Here is a 9,675-nt window from a genome sequence, read left to right as displayed (position 1 = left end):
TACAAGCACCACAAAAGCAAGGTGATTTCTTCTTTGATGAGAGCCTGTGTGGCATATGAATGTTGATAGACTGATCAAAGCAAGATCGACAAGAAAATCTATGTAAGGTACTTTTCACCACTTTGTACTATTAATAATTGAAAAGCCATGTATAATTCTCTGTTTTAACTGGAAAACAGAAAAATGTTTAATGCTAACTTTGAAAATTCTTGTTTATTTGTTCTGTCAGCAAATAACTAAGTGTAATCCATTTCATTTAAGTCTGTACATGAATTTAAATAATAAAGTAATGTTAGGAAAAAAAGATGGAGAATTTTTTTAAAAAATCTCTAATTTCTTTTAAATTTACTCGAGTAAAAGCTATACTCTATAGTGGTGGAAAGACAAATGCTCAAAGTGATTAATTAGATTAGGCACTGTAAACCTAATTACCCATCCATCCATCTTCTTCTAGTTACCCAGTTTAGGGTCACTGGGGTGCTGGAGACAATCACAGTTGTCATAGGGCAAGAGGCAGGTCATCAGGTATAAAATTTGTTTTTTACTTAAAGCTTTGAATTTCTGTGATGTTTTCTCTCTGAGTTAATGAAACAGAAAATGTTTTATGCTCTCTTTGTAAAATACCAAGCTTTTTTAAAGTGAATTTCTGGCTGTGTTACCAAGAGTGAATTCATTTGAGATGCTATTGTTATTTTACAGTGATTGCTGAAAGGACTGTGATTACAGTGAGGCACTGCTTTTCAGTGACTACAAAAGATAATGATGTGAAAAACAAAGTCGTGTTTGAGTTGACCTAAAACTAAATTATTATAAGCAAACAGTTGTTGTGGTATGTAATAAAAATACTTAAAAATCTAAAAAAAAAAATTAAAAAAAAAAACAGGGAGAGAAAAATTAAGGTCTTTGATCTAAAAACATTAAAAGGTTGCCTTAAATGTTTACATTTTCATGATTTCTTAATTTCATGACTTTCTTTGAACTTAATGGTTCCTTGTTCTAGGGTTTTAAGATTGGGAACAAAGGGTTCTCTGTACACCATCTTCCTGACAGCGTTTGGGTAATTTCACGTTATACTCTTATTCTGATTAATTGAATGGCATTTATGTAGAGCTTTCAAGTCCTACTGACAACTCAAAGCACTTGTAATCATAAATTCTCATAGTATTGTATACAATTGTATCCTCTAAAAATTTAAACAGCAGCCACCCTAACATGTTGTCTTTGAACAGTGGGGGGAATAAAAACCACCTGGGCTCACAGACACGTGCAAACCTCGCACAGAAAGACCTCAGCTGGGGTTCAAACCAGAAACCTTCTTGCCACCCAAACCTGACCAAACTCATAAAAATGGCAATTATATGAGCTATATGCACTAAAGAGATATGATTGTTACATGTTTTTGTTTCATACAGGAATGACACAGTAGAGGTCACGAGCTGCAGCGATGAAGATTTGTGTTGTGTGTCCTTGCATGTCGGAATGGTCAAGGTTAGACCAAGATTTGCATAAATACTGAAAATGTAAATATGCTCTGTCAAACTAAAAAGAAATTGACTTATTTGCAATCTTTAACTAAGCAATAATTTTCCCTGATCATGTGTGTGACTTTCCTAAACATAACCATGAAAACACAATGATTTTTAGAGCTGATTTTGTATAATAGACTGATGGGATCTGGGCAGCAAACACATGCACTTCAAACCATATTTGTTGTTCTACATTACCAGGCTTAGGGTTGTCCTGATGTCATTCCTCATCATGTTTAGGCATGCTCTGATTAGTGTAAAAAAATGATATTTGATAACTGTAAATTGTACTTTCTTAATTGACAATGTGCTTGTTTAGCTGAACATTGTGGTTTGTGTTGTGGTGTACTCATTAGTTTGAGGGTTTGTGCTCCTCTTGATGCCAGCTGTGTTCCCTTCTTTGAGCTCCAGCTTCTCTCCTGGTTGTCAAAAGAAGTGATTCACAGCATCACTGCTTTTTGTGTCTAAATTAGGGCTGTCACAATATCAGATTTTCACTTCATAATTGTTGTGCTAATGTCTGTCTAAAACCTGCAAAAATAGCTCTAATACTTCCAGTCAAATTCATCTTAAACTTCATTTATTTTGTTTTGTCATTTTTTGGCAAATGAATTATACTAAAAATGCAACATTAAACCCAAATCTTCCAAGTTCTTAACTATATAAATGCATAAAAACAAAATAATTGTAAAATAATTTATCGTATGATCTGTTTGTCATTTTTAACTGTGCCGATATTTTTACTACATTTTTTAACATAATGGGTTTTTTTTTTATTTCTAAATTCTAATTCAGTATAATATAATTTTTTTTTTTTACATATTATTAAAATATTATATTTAAAGGGTTTTTTTTTGTTGTTGTTGTGGTTGTGGCGTTTTTTGTTTGCTTTGCTGGAAAACTGAAACTTGGTCCTAGTTTATGACAAAAATGACATAACATAAGACTAGCGACTGAAGTTCTCAGAGACACCAAGAATAAATTACAGAGAGCATTATGGCAAAATGTAAACATAAATTCTTATGTTATTTGAAAAGACAAACATTTGGGGGAATAAAAGACATTTAATACAAAGCCATCATTTTTGCAGTGAAATCGAACATTTCTTTTTGGACTTTGAATATCATCTGGCTCCGGAAAAGCAGCACTTATGGTCACTGACAGAGCATAAGGATACATGTGTGTGCTGATGTCTCTGCTTCAGGATGAGTGGCAGAGTGCCCTTTGATATGTAATATTTTAAAATAATGACATGTAATATTTTAAAATGAGAACACATGGCAAGTATTAACTCAGTAAATAGTCCCAGCTAATACAACTGCACAAACAGGATTGAGTGCCTCGAGGACTTTACCGTGTGGGTAAAAAAAACACTATACAAAAAGCTGAAAAACAATATTAAGTCAGTGGGGAGAAATTGACTCAAAATGACAGACAGAGGGACACTGTGACTCTGCACTCTGTTGTAGGACCTAATAAAGTGAGATTAAGTGAAATATAATGAATTAAATTTAAATATGTAGTTAAAACCGTAGCTTGTATAACAGCAGTTTATTGCTCAACAACAGTAATTTAATGCTGTTTTTTTACCATGTGCACAGGTGAAGGACTCCATCTATACTGGCACTACAGTAGAGTATGGCTGTAAGTAAAAAACACTGGTGCTGTATTAGGTTCATTATTCCTGCAAAAATCCTCAGTTCAGTCTTTTACCTGCTGAGAGGTATTTGGAGTTTTAAAGGAAAGGTTAAGTGTCAATTTAATTTAATGTAAATTGGAATTAAATAATCTTACCCAGTTCAAATGTTCAATTACATTTTATTTTTATAGCTGATACTAACAGTTGTCTCCAGTCTCCAGACTGTATGATGAATATCCTACAATATTAGAGAGAAAATCCCAACAACCAGACTAGCTTGATGTGAAAGTGTGGTGCAATAATAATTCCTCTTTTAGAGCAAACGGCCTCTCACAGAACCAGGAGAGGCATCTACTACGACTGGTTAGGCATCGAGAGGAAAAGAGAAGACAGAACAGCAAACAGAACAAAACACAAATTAGAGAAAGTATGCGAATGCTAATGACAAATAATTAGGTGTCATCTATAGAAATCCTCAAAACAATATCTGCGTTTAAATAAAGCAACTCGTGCAACGTCAGCTGTACTTCAGTCCTCAGTGAATTAAACACCTTTGTTTTAATAGTAATTTTCCTTTAAAATGGTGTCACAAGGATGATTGATTGATCGGTCGATTGATCGATCAATCAATCAATCAAGAGCGATCGATTGATCGCTGAGTCTGCAATCAATCATGTTCATGAAAAAATACCACAGACACTCACCTCTGAATAAAGACAGCATACAGCGTGACGGTCAGGCAGCACATCTGCAGAGCTCTGATGAAAACTGAATTTATAAGACAGAAATAATGTATTTAAGGACTGGTTCATCTGCTCTAATTGAATGTGTCATAGTTGCTGTGCTAGCATTTATATTATCTTTACCCCTAGTATGCCGTGGAGACTACTTTTTCCAATGCATTTTAAACAACAGCTCATAACATTATTTATCTTTTACTGTAAACAGCTAAAGAGGTGGGTAACACCCTTTCATTAGGAACACTTAATAAAGCAAATTTGAAATTTCACATACAAACGCGCAAACCGTTTAATAAAGGGTACAACACAAAACACACAAAAAGTGTGTGAATTTTTCTTTTTAATAAATATGACCTAACAGCAGTCACAAGCAGTCTTTTCTGTGTGGATTTCAAAGTTTTAATAGCTTTTAGAACGCCATTGCTGTACACAAACACAAACTTTCAGAAATATAGAAGCTGAACTACTCATGAATACACTTTTATTCGTGTAAGATTTAACAGTTGATACAAAAGTGTCAGTTTACACGTGATTTTTTTTCCAATACAAATGAGCAACCAGCTAAAGGAAAAACCAGTACAGTATCTTTCTAATCCTCAGCACAGATAGTCCACATCTGCTGAAATTTGCTCTGAAGCGACAGACAACATTCTTTCAGAAGATGGGAGCAGAACTCCGAGCTCACCGCCACATGTGTGAGAGCTGCTCTGGTTACTGTAAAGGTGAGAACATGTGACCAACTGTTTCATTTTCATCAAGGAAAGAGTCGTGAATGATACCTACACCTAAAGACGCTCGCTCAGAATCATAGACTCAAACCAAACCAGCACACCAGAACCAGCAGAACCAGACTTCGTCTGTGAGCATACTGGAGTGTCCGGGTCACTTAATTTTGTTGCCTCCAGCTGAAAAATGTGAAAAGAGCAATAGCCAGCGCAACACAGATGTTATCATTATTTGTATTATTATTATTATTGTTATTATTATTATTATTATTATTATTATTATTGTTGTTGTTTTTATTATTATTATTAATAACTTATTTGTATAGCCTTTTTCAAGAACCCCGAGGACGATTTACACAAGAGTAGGAAAAAAAAGAAAAGAAAAGAAAAGAAAAGAAAAAGAAAAAAGGCTAAAGGTTGGGGGTTTTGTTGAAGAAGTGAGTTTTGAGAAGTCCATTTTGATATGGACTTATGACTTTAAAGACAGTGGATGTCCCACGCGTGTTTGAAAAGAGAAAGGTGAACCCGATTTTAGAGCTTGATTGTTTTTCCACTTGTATCGAAAAATTAAGTTGCTATTGTGAAATCTTGGAGGCTCGGACTCCATTCATTTATCTGGCCACTTTTATTTCTATGTAGATATTTTTAATGAATCATTGTATTTAGCTGTGTGTTTACTGCATCAGTTTATGGATGCAATCACATTGCCCTCTATATTATAATCACGTGACCTTTATCTCGCATGTGGCATTTATGACCTTGATGCTGTGTTTATCAGCAGCTGCATTTGCTCATGTTTGCTCATTCTAAACGACATGAAGAGCTCAATGTGAGCTGAGCCCTGTAACTGGGGGAAATAATCGAGAGGAAGCCATAAAGAGCGCAAATGTGAAGGCTCTGTAAAAAAATAAATAAATAAATAAAAGAAAAATATTTTTTTACAATGTATATGGAGAGAGAGAAAGAGAGAGAGAGAGACTTCAACACACTGCAGATAGCGTCCATACCTTCTCTTTGCTCCTCTGTTTCAGCACTTACTTTGCTTACACTGACACTTTGATCCAGATCTGCTGAGCGGGCCAAACGTTTCTGGACTGTTGTTGTTGTTGGTTTGTCAATGATAATAAACGTACCAAGTTAAAAAAAAAAAAAAAAAAGAAAAGAAAAGAAAGAAAGAAAAAGAAAAAAATGAAGGAAATAGCTGCAGTTGTTTGTTTGCGGTTGTTTTCTCCACGGTTTCCATTTAAAATGATCGACCTGACCTCTCTAACCTGTCCTGTTCTGATTTTTCTTTTTTAATTAATTGCCCAAAAGATGTTTTAAACAAACCCTAAATCGTCAGCGGGACATAAAAGAGCCACAGTTCAGGTCTGATAACACTAAAATCATCTTTCATTTCATTTACTTTAACATAAAGGCTTTTATATGTGGAGGCCTGCAGCAGCTTTTCTCCCTGACGTTTTGGAAGCTAAAAACAAAACCCCCCAGAACGTTCGTTTTCTTCGCCCGTCCTGCGCTATATTTCACAACCTGTTTACAAGCTCTTTTCAGTCTGTGGTTCTGCCGCGGAGCGCAGAATGAAAGCGCACACTGTTTAAATGAGCGCACATTTCTCTGTCCTTTAAACGCTTCTCTTATTTTTGCCAAAGACAAAAGAACAGAAGAGGCTTTCACACTCCGCTTACAAATTGAAATAATAATAATAGAATTACAACATTTAATATTCATGAAAATATCACATATAGAGAACATCACGATATATTCACACGTCAGTCAGTTCAGAGGGCGTCTCATCCCTGTGTGTGGAACATTACAAAAGCAGCTTAAATTAAATTTAAATAACGAACACAGTCAATAATAAAATGTAGATATATATACAACTGTGCAACATGGCAACACCACACCACCACAATGTCTCGGGGTCCACATCGATTTCCACGGGACAAGCCGATGAGGCCGTGTTAGGTCCGCTCTGTTATCAGCTGTCCGAGTCCACCTCGCTCTTACTCTCTTCGGGTTTCTCCTCGGACGTTTTAGTGGATTTGTTCCATTTCTGAGAGTTCTCTGATTCTTCCGATGAAGACCTTTTCTGCCTCCTCCACTTCGCACGTCTGTTTTTGAACCACACCTGCGTGACAGAGAGAGAGAGCACACTTTGAACGTGTCTGTGTGGCGACTGATGCTGAGCATGGCCACAGCTCAGCCACACAGGGCAGTGTCTCCGTCCCCTTATTCTTAATCTATTGTTTTCAATGGATTATTATAACTATCACGATGATGATGATGATGATGATTATTGTTTTTATTATTATTATTATTATTATTGTTGTTGTTGTTGTCATTGTTTTGTTTTTGCTTTGAAGCAGTGTGACTTGCTGCACATTGTAGATGAGCATCGACTTTGTTTTCAGAATCAGGGCAGAAGATAAACTGTTGCAAACAGGAACATTTAATAAAATTATATTAAATTACATTTCTGTTCAATATTATACAACCTCTAACATAGTGATTTTTGTGAATTTTGTTGAAGCAACAAAAAAGATAATAATAATAATAACAATAATAATAATAATAATAATAATAATGGTGAGCAAACTTTAATTATCATTAAGCGCGTGTCAGCCGGGTTTAAGAACTCACTGCACGTAAGTGTGTTTATGAGTGGAGTGAAAGCTTTGAAAGAAGATAGCTTTTAAAAATAAAAGCGCTGACCTCGACCTTCTCCTCGCGGAGGTGGACCTTGCGGGCAAGTTGTTCGCGAGTGCCGACGTCCGGGTACTTGGTCTCTTGGAAGAGGCCCTCCAGAGCCTCGAGCTGCTCGTCCGTGAAGATGGTGCGATGCCTTCGCTTCCTGCGGCAGTGCAGCTGGTTGAGGAGCTGCAGCTCGGTCCGCGACAGGCTGCTCATGTTCATGTAGGACATCATCTGGTGGGGCACCGGAGAGATCAGCACCGAGCCCGGGCTGTCGTAGCCTGCATGACGGACAGACAGCACACATCATGGCTGGGTGGAAATCCTATATATACACTCAATTATTTGGCGTATTAAAAGCACTCCGTTTTTGACTACAAAACAAAACAAAACAAAACAAAACAAATAAAATAAAATAAAATAAAATAAAATAAAATAAAATAAAATAAAATAAAATAAAATAAAATAAAAAATTACATTAAATAAACTGTGGAAGAGGTTGTTTTATGCATGACAGAATGTGTGGAAACACCAACACAGATCCCAGCGATGGAAAAGCTCAGCTCCAGTTTTTCCTGTATTCAAAGTTAAGCTCGCGCACGTGCCTTAGCGCTTCTGCTTCCTGTGTATGAATCCAGAACAGATCGGTGATGTTCGTCCTGATTGCGAAACAGCAGCGACAGTAATGTCTCACAAAAAGACTTCACACGTGAACATTTGCGAGTTTGTACAAAGCTTTGAAATGCAGTATGGAGTCTGAAATCATTTTACAAACGCGTATTTCAGGCGTGTTTACACTGAATCTTAATTGTAAGATAGTGCACGCAAGCAACGGTTGAAATATTACGCATGATTGTAATTAATTTGTATTAATAACGAATAATTACTTCGTGGTGGAATTACGCGCGTTGACCTGGAGGCTGCGGGCCTCTGGCCTGGAAGCTACTTCGCTCCACAGATGCTTTCTCTGAGAAATACAGAGTGTGAGGAAAAGAAATGTTCCCGCGGCGGATCCTTCACTGCGTAGGTCTTAGCTGAGTCTGTGACACTCTGTGACTGGCCGTGTTACCTGTGGGGATGCAGGGGCACTGCTGCGGGCTGAGGCCGGGCACGGAGCCGCAGCACGGGGGCCCTGCCGCGGCGCCCTGGACGTGCAGCTGGCCATAGTAGTAGCCGTTATATCCGATCCTGCTGCCGCTCACGGGCTGCACCGGGGGGGGCACGGGCCCGCACGTGGCTGAATACAGTCCATTGTAGTCGGCGTACAGAGAGTCCGTCAGGCCGGCGGACAGCACCACCGGGCCGCTCCGGTGCAGCAGCAGCGGCTCCTTACAGCTCGGCCGCGCGGACAGGATGCTGTCGATGCTGAACATCCCGGCTGGCATCACACCGGTGTGCGGCGGGAACTCTCCGAAAAGTGGGATGCAGGCTGTGCCGGTGAGCGTCCTGGACTGACGGGATTCCGTGCTCCGGGAGAACGTAAGCTACAACTGCGTCATCGCGGCTCCGGGACTCGTGTGTGCTCTCTCTCTGCTGGAGAATACGGACAGGAGGTTTGGGGGAACCGCCTGAGTCCGGGGCTGTTCTTATACACTGCTGACGTCACAGCAACGAGTCCCCTTGCTCTCGTCGTGCTGCGTGAACGCGCCACAGAACTGTGTATTGAATTAATTCAATTAAGATAATCCAGAGTGTTTGCAGACTTTTAGAAACGTGTCACTGGGCCGCGGGGGCTCTTCCTACAGAGTAATCCGATTATCGCGGTGTCAGCGAGACTTTGTGCAGGACATCACAGCAGCGTTTACAGGCTGCTTCAACGTGCCCGTCAGCACAGATCAAAGTCCTCATAAAACCAGTGCACCGGTCTCCGTGAGCTCTTCCCATCACTCTGGACACTCTGACATCATTACTGACTCAAAGCAAGAAAGCTCGAGCAGTGAGCAGACATGACGGTTATTTTGTTGCTCACTAATATCTATCACTAATGGCCTATTTAGGACTACTTAACAACAAAGAAACCATTAGATTAACAATCTGTGCGCATGAGTGCGGTGAAAGCGTGACCGGGACTTTACCTGTTACCTCCTCTGCCTTCCTGCATGACTAAATGAAAATGATGTCACCATGAAACACGGTGTATTAAAGCTGGGGGTCATCTCATTATCCACCCTCGCTGTTCCGTGGGGAGGAGGTCAGCGCTTTCCTCCACAGTTGTCTTTCTTTCCCCCTGACCGGGCGAAGGTAACGGCCCATTATCGCTTCCATTCAGTGAAGGAAATGGGAACTTATTACGTATTTACATGGCTAATCAACATGGACTTAGCGGTCGGGAAAGGGGCGCTGGCTGCTGCAGA

The 9,675-nt window shown here is 39.0% G+C and overlaps 1 protein-coding gene across 1 annotated transcript; it reads right to left on the bottom strand.

The window, feature by feature from the left end:
• Window positions 1-6,379: 6,379 nt before the first annotated feature.
• gsc (goosecoid) lies at window positions 6,380-9,055 on the bottom strand. Its single transcript, XM_063499234.1, has 3 exons — window positions 8,391-9,055; window positions 7,343-7,602; window positions 6,380-6,758 (listed from the first exon to the last, which is right to left on the bottom strand). Exons 1-3 carry the CDS (start codon window positions 8,704-8,706, stop codon window positions 6,609-6,611), a joined length of 726 nt encoding a protein of 241 aa, XP_063355304.1. The 5' UTR covers window positions 8,707-9,055; the 3' UTR covers window positions 6,380-6,608.
• Between the last annotated feature and the right edge of the window lie 620 nt (window positions 9,056-9,675).

Source organism: Pelmatolapia mariae, linkage group LG16_19 (genome assembly GCF_036321145.2).
Source record: "Pelmatolapia mariae isolate MD_Pm_ZW linkage group LG16_19, Pm_UMD_F_2, whole genome shotgun sequence".
NCBI lineage: Eukaryota > Metazoa > Chordata > Actinopteri > Cichliformes > Cichlidae > Pelmatolapia > Pelmatolapia mariae.
This window is presented reverse-complemented; position numbering and strand designations above follow the sequence as displayed.

Coding starts and splice junctions, on each gene's coding strand:
- gsc (XM_063499234.1), bottom strand. CDS start 8,706: ATGCCAGCCGGGATGTTCAGCATCGACAGCATCCTGTCCGCGCGGCCG. Junction 7,603..8,390: donor GTGCCCCTGCATCCCCACAG/GTAACACGGCCA, acceptor TCCGTCATGCAG/GCTACGACAGCCCGGGCTCG. Junction 6,759..7,342: donor TCCGCGAGGAGAAGGTCGAG/GTCAGCGCTTTT, acceptor TCTGTCACGCAG/GTGTGGTTCAAAAACAGACG.